The 26,389-nt window shown below is 38.2% G+C and overlaps 1 protein-coding gene and 1 long non-coding RNA gene across 5 annotated transcripts in view; one reads left to right on the top strand and one right to left on the bottom strand.

Moving 5' to 3' along the window:
• The window catches only part of slc5a5 (solute carrier family 5 member 5), a 30,368-nt gene extending 10,729 nt beyond the window's left edge, over positions 1 to 19,639 (top strand). The window contains exons 4-16 of the mRNA XM_088350116.1: positions 3,048 to 3,099; positions 3,985 to 4,052; positions 4,136 to 4,290; positions 7,507 to 7,647; positions 10,636 to 10,765; positions 10,889 to 10,977; positions 14,461 to 14,573; positions 14,712 to 14,782; positions 15,482 to 15,568; positions 15,649 to 15,845; positions 16,406 to 16,503; positions 16,620 to 16,705; positions 19,267 to 19,639. Of these exons, the coding sequence (XP_088206242.1) occupies positions 3,048 to 3,099; positions 3,985 to 4,052; positions 4,136 to 4,290; positions 7,507 to 7,647; positions 10,636 to 10,765; positions 10,889 to 10,977; positions 14,461 to 14,573; positions 14,712 to 14,782; positions 15,482 to 15,568; positions 15,649 to 15,845; positions 16,406 to 16,503; positions 16,620 to 16,705; positions 19,267 to 19,377 (1,398 nt within the window). The 3' untranslated portion in view covers positions 19,378 to 19,639. The remainder of the gene's footprint in view (positions 1 to 3,047; positions 3,100 to 3,984; positions 4,053 to 4,135; positions 4,291 to 7,506; positions 7,648 to 10,635; positions 10,766 to 10,888; positions 10,978 to 14,460; positions 14,574 to 14,711; positions 14,783 to 15,481; positions 15,569 to 15,648; positions 15,846 to 16,405; positions 16,504 to 16,619; positions 16,706 to 19,266) is intronic.
• Positions 7,199 to 26,389, bottom strand: part of LOC148355073 (uncharacterized) — a 35,508-nt gene continuing 16,317 nt past the window's right edge. For 2 of the 4 annotated variants that reach the window (XR_015852263.1, XR_015852262.1), the window contains exons 2-5: positions 13,321 to 13,413; positions 13,099 to 13,218; positions 12,718 to 12,914; positions 7,199 to 7,620 (exon numbers count right to left, since the gene is read on the bottom strand). This is a non-coding gene — a long non-coding RNA (uncharacterized LOC148355073). Of the gene's footprint in view, positions 7,621 to 12,717; positions 13,034 to 13,098; positions 13,219 to 13,320; positions 13,626 to 26,389 lie in introns of those variants that run through there. The other 2 variants (XR_015852264.1, XR_015852265.1) reach the window with 2 other exon arrangements.

Raw genomic sequence — 26,389 nt, 5'->3', positions numbered from 1 at the left:
TGTCACATTTAAGTAGTATAAATACTGTTTGTTTACCCTAATGTTTTAGGGTTTTACATACAGTGCCTTGGGAAGGTATTGTTCCCTTAATAACCTTTGGACATTGTGGCATATTTCAGGCTTCAAATTTATAGATAAAAAACTCAAAATATTTTCTACAAGAGCTTTCAACAAAATTTGAGACACAATCGTGCAAATAAACTAAAGTTTCCCCTGTTATTGTATTGTATTTATTTATTCAGCCAGTATAAACCATAAACATGATATATACAAGAAATCATTTGACACGCGAACACTCAATAATGATAAAATAATAGATTTTAAAGAATAAAAAGAATAGAGTAAAAAAGATTGTAGTGTATAATACAAGGTAATTATATAGAATAGTTTAAAAAGAAAGAATATGTAAATAACAAGACTACAGTAGAATAGGTCGGAGGAGCGCCGTTGGCATAATAATACTATACATAATAACCTAAATCAATTCCCGTTGAACATACGGATAGCGGAAGGTTAAAAACTCTCTTTAAGACGTGAAGTCTTGCTCGCAATGCAGCGAAGATGGCGACCTGACGGCAGGTAATCAAAGTACCTGCGAGCAGGGTGACTGGGATCGTCTATAATTTTTAGTGTCCGTTTTCTAGTTCGATCGATGTAGACAGAAACCAAATTGTGATTGACCTAGTTAAAACAGATTCAATGATAGCACGATAAAAATTGACTAGAAAGGATTGACGGACTCCGAATGATTTGAGTTGACGAAGGAAGTAGAGCCTTCTTTTTTTTTTTTTTTTCAAAGTTAGAAGTTAAACCTGCGCCCCACTCTCTTGCAGACTCCAACAGATTTTCTGGCAGAATTGCCCTGTATTTGTCTCCAACCATTACCAACAATCTTCCTAGTCCCTGCTGAAAAAAAAAACAGAGCATGATGCAGCCGCCATGTTTGACAGTGGGGATGGTGTTTTCAGGGTAATGTGCGGTGTTACTCTTGTGCCAAACGAAACACTTTGCATTCAGCCCAAAAAGTTCAATTTTGGTCTCATCTAACCAGGAGAACCTTGTTCTATGTGTCTCCCATGTGGATTCTTGCAATTATTGGGTGCAGGATCAAATAATATTTAACTTTTCTAATGTAATAAAAATAATTCCTGATCATTTTAATGAGTTGATTATCGTAAGCGGGGGCTTGTGTATCAATGATTTCAGTGTTGCTATTGAATTTCTTTCCCCGTTCCATTTTCGAAAACTGCGAGGGCTTGTGTCAAAAATGTCCTTTTTTTTCTTTTGTGTGTTTCAATTCTTTTCTCGTCAGGTAAATAAATGTGCATTGTTTATTTGTATGTCTCTACTATTTTCCCTCTGGACTGATCAATCATTGCTTCCTTCATGATAAATGCTAGAGACAATATGTCGAATTAATTTGGGTGGGAAACCTGCTGGCCGAATAGGTAACCACCAAATTGGATTCTGAATAAATAAATAGAACTTAAAGCAATTTGCTCTACATCAGTGAATATTGTTTACAATGAGATTTAACATGGCAAAAAGGAGAAGAGAAAAATATAAAAAAAACACTATCAGGCTAAATAGGCCCAAATATTTACAAGCTAGTGCTTGGAAACTGGCTCAAATTGTAAGGTACTTCGATTACTACGATAATCAATGTCCAACCAACACCAAAACTTATCCCTACTTAGAGTAAACCCACTTTCTACGCCAAAACAAAGAGGAATATTATCCATCACTCTGAGTGATGAATAGGATTCAGCATATGGCTTTCAGTCCAAAGATCCCTCACCCTTCCCCAACTTTCAGGTCCCTAGTTTTTAAATATCGCATTTTCACGACCATATGGCGTACCGTGTTAAAAGGCGCAGTCTCCGTAGCTGGCTCTATTTCTGTATTTAACCCATACATAGCTGCTCAATTTGACAAAAATCGAAAACGTATACGTGCGCCGTTTTGTCGTGAAAATACGGTCAATCAGGAAAAATATGAGCGGGAAAGTCCATGCAAATGTTGTATAATACAGTGGAACCTCGGTTCTCGACCATAATCCGTTCCAGAACCCTGTTCGAAAACCGATTTGTTCAATCACCAAAATCATTTCCCCGTTAAAAATGTAAATCTTTTTACTCCGTTCCAACACCTGAATGTTTACCTTGAAGGTTTAACATAAAGCTAACCCAGGCTAATCGTACGTTCGCGTTAGCGTAATCTTCCGTACGAAAGATTACGCTAACAAGAACGTGTAAAAATTAAGAAAAGGATAAAGAAAAGAATTATGAATAGGATTTCTTACCTTTGTGGTGGTCAGCAGAAGGTGCAGGTGGACGCTGGGGAGAAAAAAAATCATCAAAAGTTTTTCAACCTCTTCCAAAACTTGCGGCCGTTACTTGCTTATAGCACTCACTCCCTTAGCCACATCACTAGATTTCACAGCCTCCTTATTCTTTAGTATCGTACTGATCGTAGATTTAGCCATGCTTTATTCCCTAGCAAGATCCGAAACTTACACATGTTTCTTTCTTAAATGCAATAGTTGTGCGCACTACTTTTCTTTTTTCACCTGTAGCAACTTTGTTTCTTGCACTGACTTTCTTCGGAGGCATAATAAGGGGCTAAAACACCTGTACGGCGCTCAGCATCGCACCCTAGTGTACGCACTCAAGCATTACCGGCGTTCGAACTCTGAAATTTTTGGTCGGATTCAGATTTGTTCGAACTGAGAGGCGTTCGAAAACCGAGGTTCCACTGTACCATCAGAACCTTCAAATCATATTTTAAACTGACAGACCTTCAGTCAGCAGTCTTGTCCTAGTTAAAAGCCTTCAGTAGCTGAAGTACCCCTTTGCTAGGATTCGGTGTTTCCTGAACGACTGCAATGCCGTTTGCTTGAAAAAAAACAATAACACGATGGCAGCTACGAGGTTTAAAAAAGGGTGGATTTTGTTACCTAATTTATGTTGCACAAACACATCATTCATATATTATGTTTATTAGAATGTCTAATACTGAAATATTCACAATCTTTTTGCTTCCCCCAGCTGTTGTACACGGGTGTGGTCATTTATGCTCCAGCATTGATCCTCAACCAAGGTGAACACACACATAACTTTCTTATATCGCTACATAAAATAAAATAACACATTAAATGGGACCTTATTTCGGGTTATAAACTCATTCAATGCCAGAAGTTTTTCTCAAATGGGAAATGCGAGTGGGAGCTAATTTCTTTGCCATTTTGACTCATTTTTGAAGGCCTGAAGAAAATTTAGTTCTGTCGCTATACAGGCATTAAAATATCAATATAAAGCATGAACTCTCATCTTTTATTAGAAAAAAGTATGTTTCTTGCTTTTACCATTATTTTGTAAACAGCCGTAGAACGTTGCTAAGTTTCTTGAAAATACTTGTTTTCAAACAAACTTCTAAGAGAAAGCTTTTCTTATTGTGAAAGGATGCATTTAAAGCAGAACTTTTACTTCTGTGCTTTTTTTATTCATTTGTGATACCTCCAATATCTATACAATGCTTTCCAAAAACACAAGGGCATTATCCTCACAAAATAATATTTTATTGCAAGATCACTCAACTTATGCATTAACTATGCATGAACGATGCATGAACTTTGCAAAAACGTTTAAGCTCCCGATGTTTCCGGTCATTGGGCCGCCCACACACTCTCAATCACTGGAAAGAGGAAGCAACAGGAGGAAGCGGGAGCTTCTCGATGTGAGGACAAAGATTTGATCAAAGCCTTCCTGCCATTTACATGTGATTTATCACACTGAAATCATTCCCACAGACCTGATACTTAGTGATCAGCAAAAACTATTTTTTGTTTTGGCATTCAGGGACAATGCTTCTGTGAACCTATTTCTACGTCATGGCACTGAATGAGTTGATATAGAGCCTTTTTTATGAATCTCAATTATTACTATGTTATGACTCCCACCCACGTCTGATTATTTTTCTTCACAGCAACTGGACTCAACATGTGGATGTCTCTTTTCTCAACTGGAATCATCTGCACAGTATATACAACCTTGGTAGAGTCATCAAGAATATGCACTTATCTAGTTTTTCATATCATCTCCGTTGTCATTGAGTCTCCTGTATCAATCTTGTACAGGGCGGCATAAAGGCTGTGATCTGGACAGATGTGTTCCAGATTGTTGTCATGTTTTCAGGTTTTGTGGCAATTTCAATCCACGGCACTATTCTGGTGGGTGGTCCCGCACAGGTACTGGAAATTGCAAATAACGGATCACGGCTCAACTTAGACGAGTGAGGACAACCACGTTGACCTTTGGCTAAGTCTTGCCTGCTACCAATGCTGCCGTGAAAATATATTAGTTTCATAACATTAGCATTTTGGATGAGAAAAGTTATGAGAGTAAATGTACAATACTTTGTCTCAGGAGGTAAAGCGTTCGTCTTGGGATCAAGAGGTCTCAGGTTCGATTCACAGATCCTCCGTGTTATATATCGAAGTTTCCTTGGGCAAGACACTGAATCCCTAATGCCCCCGATAGCAGGTAGTCGTCTTGCATGGCTGACGATCGGTTAGTTAGTGTGTAAAAGGAAAAAGTGTGAAGTACATTGTAAAGCGCTTTGGGAGGTCTTCATTGACTTGAAAATTCAGACCATTTACAAGAAAGGAAACAACAAAACTTCTGAGAGTACCTGCAGGACCGTCCCAAAACTGAAAATATCATACATTCTTGGTTCATCAACTCAAATTTTGCAAGTCTTTTATTGTTTTAATATTGCTGATTTCAATAATGGGCTGTACATTTCACACCTAGGTTTTCAGTAGACTGAATCCATCAAACCCTCAATACCTATTTCGAGGCTTTAAAACATTTACTGGAGCTACAGTTCTGACAAATTTAAAAAAGCTTCCCAAATAACCTCGTCATATTGCAATATTATTGAGCTAGATTTTGCTCACCCAAAATATTTTTTATTTGTTCACAAATTCATCCTCCATTCGACAAAAGCAGTGGATACAAACCACCACTAAACCAATAGCTTTCTTGTCACTTATTAGCAGTGTTGGGCATGTTACTTTAAAAAAGTGATAGTGAAAGTTAAAAAAGAAACCGAGTTAATAACTGAATAACTTGATAGTAAAAGTAACTAGTTACCAGAGAAAGTAACTGTTTCCGTTACTTTAAAAAAAAAATTATTGTGTGTCAAAGAATTTGAATTTTTCTTTAGCAGTATTAGAGTCAGTTGAATAGAGAACAGATGTGTAGCTAGTAATATTTATTGCACCTCACCAGCAACAGATATATCCTACACTTCAAGTGAAACAAATACAAACAGTAAAAAATATAAAATGAGTTTAATTAATCAAATGGGCAAAAAAAATGAAAAAAGAAACAAAAGAAAATGCAATAACACATGGAAAAAAAGAGATATGAAAAAAACAACAACAAAAAAATATATAATCACATTAACACTGAAAAACACAGGAAATAAAATGAAAATGTTTATAAATCTACAAAAAAACACACAAATCGTAACCTTTTTTACGCTTCAAAAATTTAATTTAATTTAATCTAAAAAAAAAAATGCGAGTTATAAGAAAAAAACCTATTGATTGGTGTGGAGCCTATGTTTACTTTCAAGAACCGTCTCATGACACAATGCCAAGCGTGGCAATGCGTATATTTTTGTTGTTTAATCATGGACACAATACAATTAACATCACATGATTCACATATTTTTCAGGCCAGCGGAGAAGACCTCGCGGGCCCTGAAAGCCCACCACTGGCAGACGTTGTCCAATAAACAAATCAAAAATCCCATCTCAAAATATTATAATATCATGTAAAGGTTTACTATTAGACTGTAAACCATCATTAGCAATATTAGAAAAATAAAATAATGGTGATATTTCAGTTGATTTGTAATGAATCCAGAATGTATGAGATTTTTTAATTGCATTGAAGAAAATAAAGACAGTCTTGCAAATGATATGAAAAGAAATTTAAAACAATGATTGACAAAAAAGATTGGGCAATAACTGATGAATTGTAAAATGATCATTCACTGTGTTCATAAACTAATAACAAATTGGAGGCATACTTTAACTTAAACTGCTATTTAAAAAAATCAGATGATTCAACACAGTAATTTTTTAAATTTCTGTAGCCAGTCATGAAAACACATGTGTATTATTGAGCGCCTTTTAGTGAAAAAACCAAAACGAACTTTATTCATTTAAAAAATGTATTTTTCAATAATAAACAAAAATTCTATATACTATAATCTAAACTTGCAATAAAAAATTGCAAAATATGAATTGGTCAAGAAATTTCGATTTATTTTACATAGCATGAGGCTCACTTATATAGCTGACATGACATAACCACCATCTTTCCTTTACAGGTATCCTCAAAAACCAAAAAGCTCGTGATAGACTGGCCCAAAAAAACAAGAAGAAAAAATGTGCTGTTTAGTTACCGTATTTTCCGCACTATATAGCGCACCGGGTTATAGGGCGCACCCCGAAAAAATAGTTTTTGGTCCTATATTTGACATACATAAGACGCATTGGATTATAAGGTGCTACAATGGGAACGTCGACAAAACAGTCAGATAGTTCAGTCAAACTTATTACCCCCTTAACATTCCAAAAGCTTGCAAAGAAGCAAATACGTGTCGAGAACACGTGCGGATGCGGTGTCCGTACGATGTCACTCAAATGCATCGTTCCAAATATCATTCGGAATGTTAAAGTCTTAGGATTCAAGAAATGCCAACCATTCCTTAGTCTCTATTTTCTTTTTCGCTCGCAACTTTACTGTGCATATGACAATAAACACTTGGAATTGAGTTTAATTTAAAAATAGACACTTCATTCCATCCATTATCTGCACCGCTTATCTCAGAAACATCGAGTTCAGTCTGAGACAAGATACAGGGAAAATATATAGCCGGAGTAGGTCACCGAAGTCGTTGTGTTCAATAATAATGTGCAACCATGGTCCTCTTATATCCGTGAGTTAGTAAATCCAGGAGAATAAAATATTTACAAATACAGAATAGTAAAAAATGCTTTCTCTATGCCGTCAACCCAAAATGCTATTCACATTCATCTTTTTTGGAGCATCAGGAAAAATCTACTTATTTGTATTCAACCCATAGAGTGGCCATTCCGTATTTTATTTAGAAAGTGCTGCTCAGTGCTCAGATCTTGAAAAAACACTGCTCCAGATCGGGAAACAGGTCACATACATTTGTCATTATGTGAGAAATGTTAGATGCTTTATTTAAAAACCATAATTGCTCAATGTAGTAATTGAGAGAAAACAAATGAATCCAGGTACATTGAGTTCAAACTGAAATACAACAAATTAACCAAAGACACAATCTCGTTAAATCTACATTTCAAGGGTGGTTGGTGGCTCGTCCAAAGGTCAGTTGAGTAAATTCAACATCTTAAAATGCAATATTGGAACTTAGCAAAAATGTCATTACATGTTTATACAGTTTTGACTTTGACCCGCGAAGACGCTACACTTTCTGGAGCTTGACTGCTGGGGCTTCTCTTTTGTGGCTGTCCATGTACGGAGTCAACCAAGCTCAAGTCCAACGCTACGTCTCCTGTAAAACCGAAAGGCATGCCAAGTGGTTAGTCATCATTCAAAACACTCCAGACACAAACATGTTAAACATGTGAGATAGCAAGCACTGCATAAGTAAAATTATAGTATTTGCAGCTTGCAGTCAATTCATAACTCAACAAAAGTGGCACTGATGGTACTAAATTATTCTAAACTAATAGAGCAGCAGCACGGCGGATGAGTGCAGAGGTCCAGGGGTTCAATACCAGCAACCACAGATTCCCTGTGCAGAGTTTGCTTGTTCTCCCCATGCCTGCGTGGGTTTCCTCCCACATTCCCCAAACACGCATGTCAGGTTAACTGGCCAGTCCAAATTGTCCCTAGTTGTTAAAGAGCGAGTGAGTTGTCTGTCTCTGTGTGCCCTGCAACTTGGCAACCAATTCATGATGTCCCCTGCCCAGTACCCGAAGATGGCTAGGATAGGCTGTAGCACCCCTGTGACCCTAGTGAGAATAAGCAGCACAGAAAATAGATGGATGGATAGTTATAGAGCACACACACATAACATATTCATAGAGGTGAAACTCCTAGAGCAGTGGTTCTTAACCTGGGTTTGCTCGAACCCAAGGGTATTGGTGAGCCTGTGTCTGGGGTTCAGTAGAGCCTCTACTGCATAACTTACGACACACAGACTCATCAAGTTTATTACATAATATTGCTTGGTGTAGCAATGCTGCACAGAGGTTAGCGCTCGCAACGTGTGAATGTCATCATAGAGAGTCTTGCAATTACTTCTTTCATATTTCAATCGACACTATCCATTTGAGCAAAAACAAAGTGGTCGGATGAATACATAAAATATGGTTCTCATGTATCAGGAAACGGGACAGACATCCGCGTCCTATCAGCAAGGTTTTCAATGACAAGTTGAGCAACTCTAACCTCACATCACTAAAACTAGAGGCACAATTTCAGAACGAGAATCGGAATGATCCATATTATCATTGTGTTGCTGCAGCGAAATTAAGGTTGCGCTCCAGTCGGCAGTATACAGTATGAAAAAAATAATAAATAGAAAATTGTACATTATTTACCTCTAATATATGGTAATTGCATCTAAAATAAAAACTATGCCCAACCATGCTATTGATCTTTAAACCAGGATATTGCACTTAAAACTGTGTTGCAAAAACAGTAGTTTAGTGTGTGGATTGCTCTTGGGAGGAAACTATCCCTCAGTCTGTTCTGATCTGAACTGTCGGCTCAATGTTAACTGTTTATTGCAAGTTATTGCACTAGGTGAGGTCAATACTTGGAATTTGGGTATCAATCCAATCCAAGTAAATACAGGATAGTATCAATCAACACTATCAGGTTACCTGCTTGGAAATGTCATGACCTGGGTCATTATAACTATGATAAACACAGCACAAATTTTTTAGACATTAAATATGGTTTATTAAATAACTGCAATGCAAACCTTAAAAGTATAAAGAAATAAACAGTACCGAGCCTGGCAAGCTCGGCATTGCCAGGCTTGTTTTCTCACTTGTTTAGCAAAGTTTTGGATTTTAAATCGATTGTAACCTTGTATTCAATGAACAAAGGATAAAATGTCTATCAGTCAAACAATCAATACACAGAGAAAATGGCAGCGTTAAATTAACAATAGGGTTTTTATCTGTTCAGAGTCCAGATTCTTTAAGATACAAACACTGATAATGTTTAGATATAGATAAGATAAAAGATAGACTCTGACAGTGTAAATTAAAATTTTGAATTAGTCACTCATTTAAAGTGGAAATCACCTAGATGGATTCCCCAACAGTGTTATATTGTATGGGAGCCTTTTAGTTTAAACTATTTTGGCAGAATATGAGTTGAGATAAATTAAACCTTGTTTGTCGATCCCTTTTTGTGCCCATTTCGGAGTTAGTATTGAGTGATTATGTCATCATTGTTGCTTCAGAAAGTCGATGAACCATGGTTCGTTATTACCTGAGCTCTCAACAAAATTGATGCCTTTATTACAGTAATACAGTGTAATGTATATCCCGCACTATAAGGTGCACAGGATTATAAGGCGCATGCAATCAAAACTGCTGTAGGAGCTGGCTTTGGATAGAAGATAAATACCAATATATGAAAAAAGATTTAATTTGATCCATCATGAATTAACATGATGACAACTGCTTTCATTACAAAATTGAATTAATTCATAAATGGTTATTGTGCTCTCCTCACTCCGAAGTTTTGCCCGATACACCACTAGTGGAGACAATGATTCGAAAGTTTTGCGTTTCTCTTTTATTAAGATTAACATAAAGAGGCAGCTCCAAAACCCCTTTATATGTTTCTCAAAGTCAGTACACCTTACACTGGCGCAAATGATTGTGAACCAAACAATTGGATGAAAAGGTCTCAAATAATTTACAAAGACCTGAAAATTGGATTTAAAAAAAAAAGAAAACAACTTTTGTTTAAATTTTTGTTATTGAAAGAACACCTTTCCTCTTTGGTTGAAATGTAACAAGCATGTATAATATTAACCGACAGAGGGCACTTGTAGACCACTGTTTCTCAAAAGCAGAACAATTACCATATGCAGGATCATTTAATTGTAATTTTGCATTTCCGTTTTTATCCATCGTATTTTCTGGTATATAAGGCGCACTTTCAAATATCTGGCCAATTTGGGGCTTTTAGGTGACAGTCCAGAAAATATGGTATTTGAAAAGTAGGAAATACTTCATGGAAGTGTATGCTGCTTATATTAACGTTAAGGAATTTGTTATGACACACACACACACTATCCGATGTATATTGCAATGTGTTTTCTGGTAGTGCTGAAACGCACTAATAATATCACAGAATAGGTATCCCATAACAATTGATCATTTATGTAATGGGCTAAAAACAGTGGACTCAGATGATAATATAATCAAATTGTATAACGTGTATCAAGCTTTTTCATCTGGCATGGGTTTTGAACCAGATTTTAAAACACATGTTCACGAAGCTGTTGTTTGATGTGGGTTTGTGATTATTTTTACAGGGCAATATTTGTCAACCAAGTGGGATTATGCCTAATCGTGGGGAGTGCAGCTGTCTGCGGCATCATTATGTTTTCTTATTATATCAAGTGTGATCCACTGAAGTCTGGCAGAGTGGCTTCTCCTGATCTTGTAAGTTGTGGTTATGAGTGTTTGCTGTTATACACGATAATGCAGGAGAGAACCTATGAATGGCAACAGGGAACATGATTTAACTCTAAAATGTTCATTTTGCTTTCCATTTTTATGATGCAGTATATGCCCTACTTTGTGCTGGATATATTCAAGAACTATACTGGCTTTCCGGGTCTTTTCCTGGCCTGTGCATACAGTGGCACTCTGAGGTATTTCCATCTTGAAAAGTATCCCAAACTGTCAGCGAAGCATTCTTAAAATAAGAAAGAGTTTGCCTCATGTAAAGGTAGGATTGGCAAATACCGACAACCAGGCTTCAATTGTGGTAAGGAAATGAGGCTTTATGAAGCTCTTGCAATACATTTTGCTTATCTACAATAGATGCTGATCTTGGTGTAGTGATTCAAGATAGTAAAGGCGTATTATTATACTTCCATCTATAAACGAAGACTGCTATCTAGAGCAGTGGTTCTCAATTGGTCTGATTTGAGGACCACCCATTCCACCCTAATGACATGCTGCAAATCAAGAAAAAAAAATCAACTTCTCAAATGCATTGAATTAAAGGATTGTGCGGATTAAAAAACGGGAATATATTAACCTTTTTGTCAAAAAAAACAAAATGACCAGAGAAACCAAAACAACTTCAAGTACGGTATATACTTGCATATAAGCTTACATCCCATAAAAGCAACCCCTTACAACTGCTTTAAAATAGCCGCATAGTAAAAGAAGTTTGTACCCAAAATCTTGAAAATGTGTTTACCCAATAGATACTTATATATATATATATATATATATATATATATATATATATATATATATATGGGTAAACAAGTCATATGAAATGTTAAAGATTCCTTTTCTTAGGTATACCTTTTCAAGATAGGCTAAAATGTCGCCTAAATTGAGACTATATGGTTGTTCTCATGAAACTGTCTTGAACTGGTATCATTAGGTGTGCCGACTGGGCTCCTTCTCAATAGATGTGCGACATTTTTATTGTAATGTTATATTTTACGTTAAAAAGACTCATCTTAACGTACAAAGTAAATAGTAATCCTTTGCCATCTACTAATTAAAGAGAACATTATAGTTACACTTGAAAAATCAAAAGCATCACAGATTCTCAACAACAGTGCCCTCCACAGATAATAAGTAGCATGAAAAAGCATTGCCACTGCTTCATGAAGCTTCATTTGTACATTCCTGATGGAGACGCACTCAGAAGAACCAAATATTTGCCCACAAAACGTTCCAGATAACAATCCCACCAAATCTTCCTCTGTTTGTACAATAAAATAGTACATTGTGGCAATATTAAGTTTCACAGCAAATACAGAAAAGATTATTTTACATGAAATAGTGCTCCATTGAAATCTGACTACTGTCAGTAATTCGGTAATGTAAAGCCAGGTAGATACGCACAAAAATCCAATAAAGGTCTTAAAATGGTGGGGTTAGTCCTTTTCTTTTTCTGATTATTTGGCATGTAGACACATTTGAATAACATGTTTACCTGCGCACATTAATGTCAGTATATAGTGTTAAATTTGTCATGTTATTAAATTTGTCATAAATTTGGTCTAGTTGTTTAGTCTGACCATTGGATTGGGGGTGAAACCTTGATGACGAACTAACCGTGGCCCCCATAAGTTTTTCAAAACTCCCTCCAGAACCCGAAGATGAACTGTGGATCCGGTCAGATACTACGTCATCTGGAAGACCATGAATGGAAGAACCACTCTTTTGCTCATGTTAAATCATTACGGGGATACTCCCTTGAATGATACTGTCCATACTGCTCTTCCTAAGATCACTTACAGTTTTCCCTTGTCCACACCTGACCTCTTTGGTGAGACAGGAATGCAAATGTCCTCTTGCCTTACAAGAAAAACTACGTCCTTCAAGGCGTTGTTTGCTTCTTTCTACCGGAGAGAGGCACATACTTCTGATCTCCATGAGCTCCACTCTCTTCTCTGAGCAGGATGCATGACAAGCAGGTGAGTTGCAGAGTGTCGAACATGGACTCCATTTCGCTGTAGCCCACGCCTCTGCTCTTCTCGTGAGGTGGGAAGGCTACCTTGGACGGCTCGTCAGGAAAAGCTGCCACCGCCGTTTTGATCCGATTCGCCAGAGAATTTTTCTGGGAGGGAGATGGATGGGTTTGGTGACTGTAGGTCAACATTTTTTGAAGTGTACAGGTTTAGGGCATTAGGGGTCTGGATGCCAAAAAATCCATGGGTCCTGAGGTTTTTGCTTGTTCTGTTTTGTCATCCTTGAGTTAGTCCAACAAGTCCAGCAAAACATGGTTTTAGTGTACCAACTACCTCATAACTTTGCCATTCAGAAAAGCCATGGTTTCTTCTTGCGTCGATGGTCTCCTTTTCCTTGGCACACATTATCCGTGTTTGCTGCTTCAGTGTTGGCCTGTTCGTTCTGTCAAGGACCTGTTCAGGGTGGCGCAAGGACAAAGGCAACAATTGGTAGTTTATTCGGTCAAGGTTCGGTACACAAATGAGACAGAAAAATTGAGGCAACGGTATCTTGACCTCCAGAGGCTGTCGTCGAGGTCCAAGAGCAGGCAAGGTGTTGGTGATCAGGTAAACACTTAGTCCAGATGTTCATCAGGCGGAATTTGTGGTCTGGAAAGGAGACTAGGGTTCGGTACACTGTAGGCAAAACATGGCTGAGACGACGCTAAAGACAAGAGTGGCAACGAACTGACAAACTTTCCCAAAACAGGAGTGCTTAAATGTTTAGCAGGAGAGCTGATTAGGGTGCAATCAGGGAAAGTGACACTAGGTGTGAGTGAAAATTAGAGCCAAGAAGCAAGTGACCAAAAAGGAAATGGGAAAGCAAGGGGGAGAGAAAGAGAAAACCAAATCATACGGCCAAACTTTGACATTTTTGGGCAGTAGAGATGCCATGTAGATAACTTTTAAAGGCACAGCCTAACCAGCCAATTTTGGGTCTGCCCAAGCACTTGCAAATTTAACTCAGACACCCCCATAAGTTATAGCAATTTAAAATCTTTATTTTCTTTATCAAAGGACAGGATAGGCTTAATTGTAAAGAAAACCGCTAGCTTGAACATAAAAAAGTAAAACAATACCAAAATGTAAACAACACGATGTTAAAGACTGCCCCGGCAGTCCGTTTGATTACCAGGACTGCTCTCGCCAACCTCCCGGCTCCCCTTTTGCTTGACTTGTTTAACTTACAGCATAATGGCGGAGTCTGTGGAGGCCCCGGTGTATTACGGTCTGAGTACGTTATTATGGAAGCCCAAGTGGGCGATAATTCTTTTTTTAATTTAAAAAAGGAACATTCAACTACCAAAAACTCCCCTAAAACAAAAATGCAATTGATAAAAAAAAAAGCCTTTGACAAAATATTTTGATTAAAATCAATTGAATTTTACGAGTAATATAATTTTAATTTAAATGAAAAAAATAAATGTTTTTAATCAGCCAGACACTCTGGGTGCTCAGGACACCCAAAGCTCTGAACCTCAAAACGCCCTGCAGTACATCATTCTATCATTTTACAAAGGTAATTATCAATTTATGGTCACGAGAAGAAATGGAACCATTTCCTGAGGCATAGCAGACAATGAAATGAATACAAATATAATCAAGAAATCAAATGGATTGAGAGACTTTCCCTTATGTGTAACATGTTTTATCCAGCACAGTTTCCACCAGTATCAATGCTATGGCTGCAGTCACAATGGAGGATCTCTTTCAACGACATCTACTACACACGAGCCAGAAGAAACAGATCTATATTTCCAAAGGGCTGTGTAAGGTTGAATGCTACTCACCCATTCATTATGTTCCTATTTCATACCCTGTGCAGGTCTATCAAAGTCATTTTATAAGTGATGCACATTCAGTGAGGACCAAAAAATGATCAGTATTTTTTTTTGTTCCCTCTGAAGCTTTCCTCTATGGAGTTGCTTGTATTCTCGTAGCTGTTCTAGCCTCGTTTTTGGACTGGGGAGTTCTACAGGTAGACCATTCTACACATGGCATCTTTTATATTGAGAGTTATACAAAATATGTTCAGTGATGCTGGTTTTGGGATGACAAATGGCCTTAATTCAAACCAATAGGAGCATTAATCCTGCTGTGTAGCCATTTCCTGAGCAGGATCTAGGATTTATATTATTCTAACCTGCCAATAATTTCATATGATTTTAAGAACCAATTTATATTGTAACATTTATAGCAACATTCAGAGCAATATTTATAGGTTTTTCCTAAAATTTACTTTTAGTGGCTACAAGGGGCTGAATATTTGTTGTGTGAAAAAAATGTGCCTGGATGTGCTTTTAGAGAAACAAGTTGGACTAAAACAACCTTCCCACAATTTTTCCAAGAGAAAATGTTATGATACTTAATGGCTGCAGCTTTATTTATGAGCCAGCACCAAAGCGATGACATTATGTGTCATTAAAAATAAAGAGAAAATATAAATGGCTCTCGGCTCAAGGAATCCTCAACATTAAATTTGGGGACAGATCTTTAACATTTTGTTAATGATTCATTCCTGGATTAGGAATGTTAATATTTTCTGTTAGAATAGAATAGAATAGTTTCAGGTCATAACAATCCAGGAGATGTTGGTAAGAGATGCAAAACTGTAACCTGTTCACATTTTCAGCCCAGCTTTTTCTCCACAGTGATAGTACTGGTACTCTCTCCTCAGGGGTCTTTTACAGTCATGGCTGTGGTCAGTGGTCCATTACTAGGTGTATTCATCCTTGGGATATTTATTCCTTCCTCAAATCGCAAGGTAAGGCTCTTGTTTATAATCTCGAAATTCAAATATGCAAAAAACTATGATGAGTTAAATTTCTTAAAATTATGTTTCAGGGGGCATTCCTAGGGACAGCAGCTGGATACTGCGTCTCACTTTGGCTGGCTGTCGGGTCCACTCTATACCCACCCAGTCCAAATACTATGGGCGTGTTACCTAATTATGCATCTGAGTGTGTACATGGTAACATAACACTAAATGGCACTCAGCAGCAATACTCACTCTCAACGCCACCTCATCCTGATGAACCAAGGTTAGCCTGTCAGAGAACTATTTCCCAAAAAGTTTATTAAATACACATATGTAAAAATGGCTATGTTAAGACAGAGAATTTCTTCTCTTGTCCTTTGCATGTTCGTTTAATTTCAGGTGAGTAAATCAGAGGCTCGCGATGAACAACTTCTTGAGGAGTTTTTTAAATTATTTTAATTTTTAATTTTTTTTAATTTGTACAATTGTTATGGTTTGTGGAGGTGAACACAAATGCTGGGAAGCATACCGAGGCAGCTATACTCAGCAAAGGACGGGATTTATTGACAAAAACAAGGATCAACAGATAAAAATAAGCCAAAAATCAGCACAATGTCCAACGAATTAACAAAGACCAAACCTCACAAACAGAATAAACAATGTGATGGTACTATTGATGAAGCCCCGACCAAAAGGAGTCAATGCAGTCATTTTATACTTTGTCCTTAATGATAGTCAGGTGTGGATGATTGGAAACAGGTATGGGGATTCTCAGTCCTATTGTTATCGGGAAAATTAAAGACATTAAATAAGAAATGATGTTTACTTTTTCCCAATATCAAGGGGCCTGCAAAACCTCTACTCCATCTCCTACCTATATTTTGGAGCCATGGCCACCAGCACGGCTGTACTAGTTGGGATCCTTGTGAGCTTTGCTACAGGTACTGTACTAAAGCATTGAGACATTAAAACAAATTAACCCTTATTTATATAGGAAAACATGAACACAAGTTTTACTTCACAATGTGGAACTGAACACATTTCTCATAACATGCAGGACCCACAAAGAGAGCTGATATTAAAAGCGGTTTGTTGTGGTGGGATTTGGCAAAGAGACAGACAGTCACACAACCACAATGTGAGGTAAGTTAGTAAGTATTACTATTGTGGCAGAAGAAAATCCTATGTTATCCCTCATCAATGTCTAAGCACTTACGTAGCTTTTTTGGTGTACGACTTTGTCTTGTCTCAGGATTTATCATTTCTGGCAGGGCAGCATTTAAACAGACCGTATTCTTGTCATAATCCAACAATTAAAGGCCTTATGGCACTTCCTTTTATACTGACAGATGTGGGTGCCTGTAAGGTACATTCACGTGACCGTGATCAATACACAATACTTATAATATATAGATTATATACAAATATATGACATCCCCCTTTTTATGTTTTTTTTTCCACACGCTGTACTTTTTTTTTCCTTTTTCACATTTCCCAAAAAGCATTAACAGATTCAGATTCAGATTCAGATCTACTTTATTGTCATTCTAGTACACGTGTATACAGAACGAAATGTCCACAACGTGTCCACAAGACAAATATTAGGCAATAGTCAACATTTAGTGCAGACGAGTATCGGTTCATGAAACATAAGTTAATTGTCCTTTTATTCAGTCAATATCCATATCCGATAGGTGGTTTACTCTGTCTACCAAACCGTGTATAATAATGTTGTTCAGATTGCTCACCAGGTATTTGGGAGTGGTCTACAACTACTGTGCGCTCTGGTGTTCCTGCTAATGTTTCATTTTTATGTTTCACACTTGTGTCCCAGTTTTGTGTCTCTGAGTCCATGTCCAAATCCTCAGTGTGAGGAAAGGTCTCCTCACTTGTTTTCCTTAAATGTTCCTCCTGAACTGTGTCCCATTAGCCGTACAAACAACTATAGATTTTGGCTGCTCGTGTTAGTTTAGGACTACAGCTGGCCTCAAGGTCTCTCCTTTATGCATTCTGACCATGTCTACTTCTTGCAAGTCAGGCAAGATTTTTGTTTGACGGTCAAAGTACAGTTTCTGTTTTTGTTGCTTTTCACTCAGCTGGCTGTGCACTTGTTCCGATCTTTTTGGTGTCAGTAGAGTTGTTGATCTTTGTAGATTTCCTTTCAGCTGACTTCGCATTAGCAGTTGGGCTGCTGACAGTCCTAACTTCTCCAGTGGTGTATTGCAATATTCCAGAAGTGAAATCTAGGGGTAACCACAACCATCCTCTGCTTTCTTCCACAAATGTTTTATTGTTTGTTTTCTCTTCTTGTCTATTGGATTGTGCATGCCCAGTACTGAAAGTGAGATGTCTAAACTCCCACTGGTTAGCAAAGTCTTTGATTTCGGCACTGTCATATTGTGGTCCGTTATCATAAATGTCACAACTGCCATTTCTAGAAGAGACTTCAGTGCTACTATCACACTGCTAGTGGTGGCATTTTTCATTTTAATTATTTCTGGGAATTTGGAAAAATAAACACAGAACATGTAGTCAGATCCTATATAATGAAAGAGGTCAGTACCCACTTTTTTCCATGGTCTTTCTGGAAGTGGGTGTGAAATCAATGGTTCTCTCTGGTTACTTTTCTGGTTCTCCTGGCAGCTAGCACAATGAGACACCAGATTCTCTATTTGAGAAGTTCTGTTTGGCCAATACAGAATGTCTATGGCTCGCTCTTTGCACTTCATAATGCCTGAATGATACTCATGTATTTTGCTCAACATCTCCTGCCTCATTTGAGTGGGAACAATGAGCTTCGCCCCTTTGAACATCAGTCCAGATTTGTGTGTGATTTCCTCTCTAAAAGTCCAATAAGGCTGAATCAACTTAAGTACTGCACTTCTCTCTTTTGGCCAGCCCTGCAGCTTGATATCCTTCAGTAACTGCATTAATGGCCAGATCTTAGTAATTTGCAGTGGTTTTAAGCTCTTTCTCTATTTTTTCTATCATTGCTCACACAGTGCTCCGAGAGATGTGTAAATATTCCAAAATCTACTTGTATCCCATTCCTGTTTTGAACTTTTTCACAACTTTATCCCAGACGTGCCTGGTGTGCTCTTTGGTCTGCATAAGGATGCCTGGTCTCCGGTGCCTCCTTTCACAGAACTCTGATCCCATCACAGAGCAAGTACATATAAACTGAGATTTAATAACACACTTGCACCTTGTCATTGTTGGTCATTTAGGTTGTCATTGAATCATTCAGAAGTCATCAGGCAATTTCTGGAGTCAGTTTGTTGAGCTGAGAGGGGATGGGACCAATATTTTTGCAATACCTACTTTTCAGGTTTTTGTTGTTGTAAATATAATTTACAGTTTAATGGTAAATAATTGGTTCCACATTTCCGATTGTGACTCTCATGTTGTTGGCTCTTAGAAAATATTTTTGTTTTTTTTAGCTTTGGGTTTGAAGCCTGAAACATGGCAATATGACTAAAGGTTCTTGGGAGGGAGGCAATACTTTCGCTAGGCATTGTATACATTGATAATTTCAGTTTTAATTTCCATTCAATGTTCAATGTATGACTGATTCACTCCTCTTCCCATAACTGTCGATCACTCACCAACATGTTTTTGGTTCAGTATTAAATTATGTGCCATAAGTCCGTAATTGATATCTTTCATAGTTAACTGTAAACCAATTTGTTTTTCTTTTTTTTAAGGGGACGTGTGAAGAAAGACAGAGTGAGCCTATGTTGGAGCCACGGAAAAGTCATGCAAACCACACTCAAAAAATGGAAATCTTAAACTCTAATTCCATGGTTCAGGTGTGATTAGCTGTATTTATCTCACGAACAAGCACTAGTTTAATGCTTCCAGCTTAAAATCAAAAATTCTCCTGATAGTAAGTTGAATAGAGTAGCGGTATCTTTAAAACATTTATATGCAAGATTTCTGTTACCTTTGATAATCGTCAGATCAAGGAACATTGCTGAGCAATCTAACATTCCTTGAGCATGAAATTATCTTTACCATTTGTTGTATGCAGTTTTGCTCACCTGTCATCATTGAAATAAAAAGTTATGGTTATATACATTCAGTGTCAAAGTTATTTCTTGTTTAACTTTACAATTTCGTGATTTCATTTATCAAAATAATAAATAGATAAATTTGGTAGCAATAATAAAATAATTGATCCATAAACGGTGTTCTAACACTCGACTTATTTAAATGATCAGGAATTATTTTCATCACAAGTCAGAAATTAAATATCATTTGCCCTTGCACCAAAACAGTCAGTTGTTAATTCTTTTCTTGCCTACATTTGGGGCAGACAAAGCAGCACGTTGGCAGGGAATGTTAGCCACATGGCGGAAAGGGAAAAAACCCTCCATCTGGAAAATCTCTCTATCCCTTTTTGTCCTCATCCTTCAGCCAAGGGATAAGGAAAATGAGAACCATGGCTTAGTTAACCCAACACCTATAGACCCTTTTTTGTATTTGTAAACTAGGTCAAGTCGCTGACCAGGAACTCCGTCCATTCTTTATGCTTCTCCCTGATAGCTTTTCTCAGCTTATGACGGCACCTTCTAACCTGTTAGAGGGGGTGAGTGTGTTTGTAAATGTGGATGCACGCTTGCTGGTTTGTTGACTTTTCCTTATGATGGGAAATGTTAAGAGGAGACCAAGTTTCCACTGAAACTAGTATGTTGGAGTTTCTGTGTTGGAAAACACTCTTGCCCTCTGAAAAGGCGCTAAAGGTCCCTTAAAACAAGGACAAACTGGCTTTGAGACAGTTTATTTTCCAGGGTCATCCCCACCCTATACCAAGTGCGCAAAACTGTGAAAAAAAGATATATATTGCCATTTGCATTTTAGAATGTGTATTCATATCTTACTTATTGACTTATTTTGATTGCTAATATAAATAGTCTGTCTTGCTGTGAGTATATAGAATAGAATTGAATATACCTTTTATTAAGCCCAATTCTTTCAGCATCTTTCTTAGTTCTTTCTCCCCTTGCAGTATATTTATCGTTTAGCTCCTCAGTGGCTTTGCTTTGCCATTGCATTTTTGCTTGCATTAGTTTGGTCTAGATCAGGGGATGGTGTCATAAGAGACGGCTCAGCTAAAAAGTCTCTGTAGTGCGAAGTGGAAGGAGAAGAGGACGACGAGGTGAGCGGAGAAGATGAGGTAAAATTTTGGACTATTTGATAAAGTTTCAGGAGCGAGCAGAGAGAGTGGGAAAGGTGAGATGGCACAACATTCATTTGGACAGGTAACTTAAAATTAGTTTTACCTGGTTATATCAGTATCAGAAATTATTTTCCCCCCATTTTATTAACACTCCACTTATTGAAACATAAATATTTTGTTTGTTTGTTGTACATGATTCAATTGTTTGTTTGTTTGTACATGATTCAGATTGAATCGTTTCTTGTACATGATTCAATTGTTTGTTTGTTTGTACATGATTCAAATTGAATCGTTTCTCCGGCGCCGTCACGAATGGCAGCCACTCCAGCAGCTCCCGTGTTATTTTCGATTGTTCTCAGTTATTTTCGATTGTTCTCAGCTTAGGGATGCTGCTGGAAAAGTGAATTTCCCTTCGGGGATGAATAAAGTATCTATCTATCTATCTATCTATCTCTATCTATCTAGTGTGACATAGCCAAGCTGCAGCCAAGCATTGTTAAAGCAAAATGGCAGCATTCATGTCAGTTTATAGCAACCCATTGACAGATAAAGATTGTAGATCATAGATAGAAACAGCTCAAAATAGCACAATGCATGTGCTAGCAACAAGATCACAACTTTGTTTTAGTCATAAAAGTAAACAAACAAAAAATATTTGGATCAGCGCTTTGTTTCTTCCTTTAAAGGTACTAGAAAGAAAAAAATGGCATTGAAAGTTTTCAAAGAAAGTTTGAATTTGGTCATGAAAATGGTGTACAAACCCTGGCCAATGGAGTGGTTTGTTTGTCCAACACTGAAATTATTACATTTCTCAAATTGTGAAAACTGACTTATAAAACCATTACAATATGAGCCCCTCTGCCTATTGCAACACTTAAAAAAGGCTGAAATGATGAGACAAGCCAGGAGATGGCCGGAGCGAGTAGGAATGTTCCTAGGCTGGGTGACCTCTTACAGCGCCACATCCCCGTAGCAGCGGAAAGCACTACAGCAATATCCTGTACTCGGAAAAGGGTGCACACAATACAAAATCTAACTTACAGCAATGTCTAAGTATTTTTTGATATTCCGAAAAATTTTTTCGCATCTAACGTTTTTCAGAACTCCAATGGTCGTAAGTAGAGGAGTGACTGTACTGAAAAAGTATGGTAAGCTAAACATTTTAAGTTGACTTTTTTTTACTGATTAAGCCAGCCTGAAAACAGAAATTCTGGATCTGGTCTGAGTTTTGCATCACTGTGCTACAGGTACTGCCAAAAACATGGTTTTTGTACATTTATTTCCTAGTTAAATAGGACTTTAAATACCTATTTTCCACTACCATTCAGAGAATAGATAATACATTATTATATTGTTAAAAACTAATAATTGCCATTATCATCATTATTAAACCCAAAAACAATAATGATGTATCTCTGGTGGTTACAGACTACGGAAAATATTTTTTAAGTTTAAAAGAACTGTACGGAATTTTGAACTTTCTCTGCCGCTATCTCCTGGCTTAAAGTCATGATAACAGCCTCAGTTAGCTCGTTTATGATGTGAGTGTAAGTGCGTGCATTTCTTAAATGCGCTTGGGTAAACGATTCTTATCTTTCATTTTGAGGCAGACACGATTTCATTTTCTTCATTTAATGGGTGGTCTAACGAACCAGACTGCCGAGAAACATGGCAACAATTGTGTGCGATTACAGGAACTTCAGCCAAAATTCATGCAGTATTCAAACCTTGAAAACATAACATTAAAATGCAAGCATTGTCTACTGTTTCAAGCACTTGATGAACCCTGCAAGAACTTTGTGAAATGTTGGACAAAATAGGGAGGAAAGAAATCGCCTGCCTCTAGTTTTTTTTCTGGGTGCATTATTCAACAACAAGCGGTCAATTATCATAGCTCAGTTCTTTATTTTGCACAAGTTGTTGAAAAGTTTGACTAGTACAATTAAACTTGTTTAGAGGACATGGAATTTCCTTGATTCAATTTTTTGCCAAGCTGCTGCAAATCTCCACATCATATTCCATTCACAACTGTCTTTCAAACATAAACAGCTTTGCGTTGAATTGTCAGTGTGAAGGCTTAGATAACGTTGCTAAATTGTAGCTTTCGCGAACAGCGTGTGGTTCAAGGCGTTCGCCGAGTGAGTCACCACTCTTCCGCGGCCCTGTTCGAATCCTCGTCGGCTACAGCGCAGTCAAGCCGTTCCACTCCGGGAAGCGCCAAGTCGTTTTTGTTGAGCTTCTCCAGGAAAGACGAAAGCAACCGTTTGTTTAAATGGTCCGTCAGGGTCCTCTCCTGGGTCTCGTGTGGGCTTCGCTCTGCCTCGGAACCCGAGCTGAGCAGCAAAGGGGCCGCGGGGTCCCTCAAACTCAAGCCGTCGAGCTGCGCTTCCTCGGCGGGCAGATCCGCGCTCGACCTTGCGGCGTCCGTCCTCGACTCCGAATCCATCTGTGCGATTAAAGTGCTTTGCAAAGCGGCATTTTCCAGTTCTTTTTGCCGCTTGCTGTCGATGCCACGGGCGAGGGATTGGTTTCCTGCGGCTGGGTTGTTTCGGGGAGGTCCCCCGCTTTGCTCCATGGCGCTGAGCTGTAGCAATGCGGCGAGAGGGAACACTTTGTTCCGCTAAACACTCGACGGTGGCGCCTTCTTGTGGCCAACAAAATAACTTGCACAACTTCCGTGTCCGTCCAAACTTGGGGTGGGCAGGTATTTGGAGTCGGTGGTCGTATAGAGTGCTTCGAGGTCCTAAGATTACCCACAATGCATTGCTGGCGGCCATTTTGGAAGTACACAAAGCTTTTCACTTCATTGTTATTGTTCAGCGAACCAGTTAGATTCTACATAGTAATGCCGAATACGTGCGTTATTGTTGGCTGTTGTAGCCGAGGGGAAGAGGGTGGGAAGGGCTTCTTTAGGCTTCCGAAGTGTGTTTACAATCAGGGGATTGAAGCTCAGGAGAAAAGTGAACGGCGAAGACGAATGTGGCTGGCAGCTATCAACCGGTCGAATTTGCCAAAGCTTGACTGTGTTCGTGTTTGTTCTGACCACTTTCTGACAGGTAAATTGAATTATTTATGATGTAGAAATTAATTTTAAAAAGGTTATGGGACATGTGTACTTCATGTACATCTGTCGACACCATTCAAGTATGGCTAGGTTAAATACTGTAGGTGTTGCTTCTTGAGTAACATTTCTGAAAAAATATTCTTAAAAGATCTAGATGTTGAACAAGTATATACCAAGAATACATAGTAAATGTGCATTTCATCCACTTTGATGAGATATTTCTTCTCTCTCAGTGGATAACATTATTAAATAACTACTTCACCATACACATGTATCAAACAAACAAGTATGCGCTGTTTGCAATTGTATTTATTTTCAATCTTTGTTTAGATGAAAGGCTCATAATTAACACCTTTAATTTACAATGGCTGAAGGGGGCGGGATAGCGTTTTGAGTTTCAGTGTAGTATCATTCAATGTTCGCATGTTTTCGCCACATCACAAACCTTGACAAACACAGTTGGGGCGGCAGTAGCTCAGGAGGTAGAGCGATCGTTTTAGAATTAAGGGATCCCAGTTCGAATCCCGGCTTGTCCGTGTTAAATGCCGAAGTGTCCTTGGGTAAGACACTGAACCCCCAATACCCCCAATAAGCAGGTTAGCGTCTTACATGGCTGCAGGATCACGGCCGCTATTGGGAAATGTGAAGCACAATGTAAAGCGCTTTGGGAAGTCATTGACTTGAAAAGCGCTATATAAATGCAGATCATTTCGTTCATTTCATTAGTAAGAGGATTCCTCAACAAATCTGTCGTAGGCTTCCATACTTTTGTAATTTTGAAAATCCTTCAGTTCACAAAAGGGACTTGGGTGGAAAATAAGATAGTTAACAAGTTCGATGTAAGTCACACACGGCAACAAATCGGGATCAGACTTCTAGTCCTTGTTTTTAATTTTGTAGGGATCCAATTTTCCAATAAAATGCAACTTCGCAGCGTACCGCTCGCGTGCTTGCTTGTCTAAACTCTCCACGTAGTTTTCCATAGTGTTGATGGACAAAATCCATACACAAACGAAGCTAGTTGAGTAAATAAATAGACAAACTCAGTAAATATTTGCTCCTCTCGCTATCACCGCTTGTAATCGACAGACTTCCAAGATGGCGGCACGAAGCCGTGTTACTATTTTTAGCACAAAGCGCGGAGCCCTCTATTGGGTTCACAAATTTGGCAAAGGGACCGATCCTGGAGACCTATCCATCCATCCATTATCCGCACCGCTTAACCCCAGTAGGGTCGCGGGGGTGCTGGATCCCATCCCAGCCATCCTCGGGCAGTGGGCAGGGGACACCCTGAACTGGTTGCCAGCCAGTTGCAGGGCACACAGGGACAGACAATTTGCTCGCTCATTCACACCCAGGGACAATTTGGACCGGCCAATTAACCTAACATGCATGTTTTTGGAATGTGGGAGGAACCCACACAAGCACGGGGAGAACATGCATACTCCACACAGAAGGTTTGATATCATGACCTCAGAACTGTGCCACACACACGCTAACCACTGTGCCGCCGTGCTGCCCGAGACCTATCCTTTCTTTCATTAATGATTCAATAAACATTCAGACTTCTACATGTTATATTTCTTTGTAATAAGATTAGTCTTGTCAAATTGGTTAATAAAAGATCTTACTTAAACGTAAATTGTGTAATATCCGACCACTAGATGGCACTGTATTGTCTAATGCGAACCAAAACCAGTGCCAAATGAGCTTAGCATAGCAGCAAGATCCCAGACAAACATGGTGGTGACCACTAGGTATGGAATCGCTTTGTAAAATGAATTTCTCAATCTTTGAATCTGTGGTCTCAGATCGAATCTCAGTGGACAGAGCATTCCACAGCACCAGGAGAACGCTCATAAACCTGCAGATCCCTTATTGGCTCTTGGGATCGTGTATTTTTGTTATTACAACATCTGTTGCAGCCTGGTCATCCTGGAAGGGGATCACGTCATGTGCAGTCCCATCTAAAGATGTCTTCATTTACCTCATGTTGAGATTTTTGAGTTTTTATTTTCCCTGATGTAGGTTTTAGATCAGGGGATGGTGCAATAATAGTGTGTAGATTGCAATAGCCTGTAGTCTGTGCAGCCCTTTGAGACTCCTTGTGATAAAGGGCTGTACAAATAAACATGACTTAACTTGACTTTTTTTCCCCGCAGAAAACTATGGCATACATAATTTGAAATGGTTAAAAAAAAGCAGAAATTCTGGGGAAATGTAGAGGTTGACGTGTATTATTTGATTTGATTTGATTTTTTAGCGATTTTTCATTATTCAAATGGAATATGATCTCTGGAAAAGGTCACTTGCAAGAGGATTATGACAAAAGACAAAAGGGATACAATATTTGCCAGTTTCAGATTTTTTTAAATTCTCAATTTAAAGTCATGATTTTCATTATATTTTCATGATTCCGTGTGAAGTACACAGAGGCTTGATTATATTATAGAGCAGTTAATGAGTTTTTTTTTTTTTTCATGAATACGGGGTAATCTATCTATCAACCCTGGTCATATCCCTCGAGATGGGTGACCGACAGCAAGACAAACACATACAAAAACAAAGAAAATTAAAAAGGGGA

Source organism: Urocampus carinirostris, chromosome 12 (assembly GCF_059441175.1).
Source record: "Urocampus carinirostris isolate Australia breed hairy pipefish chromosome 12, RoL_Ucar_1.0, whole genome shotgun sequence".
Taxonomy (NCBI): Eukaryota; Metazoa; Chordata; class Actinopteri; order Syngnathiformes; family Syngnathidae; genus Urocampus; species Urocampus carinirostris.
Note: the sequence above shows the minus strand (reverse complement) of the source record. Positions and strands in the feature narration are given on the sequence as shown.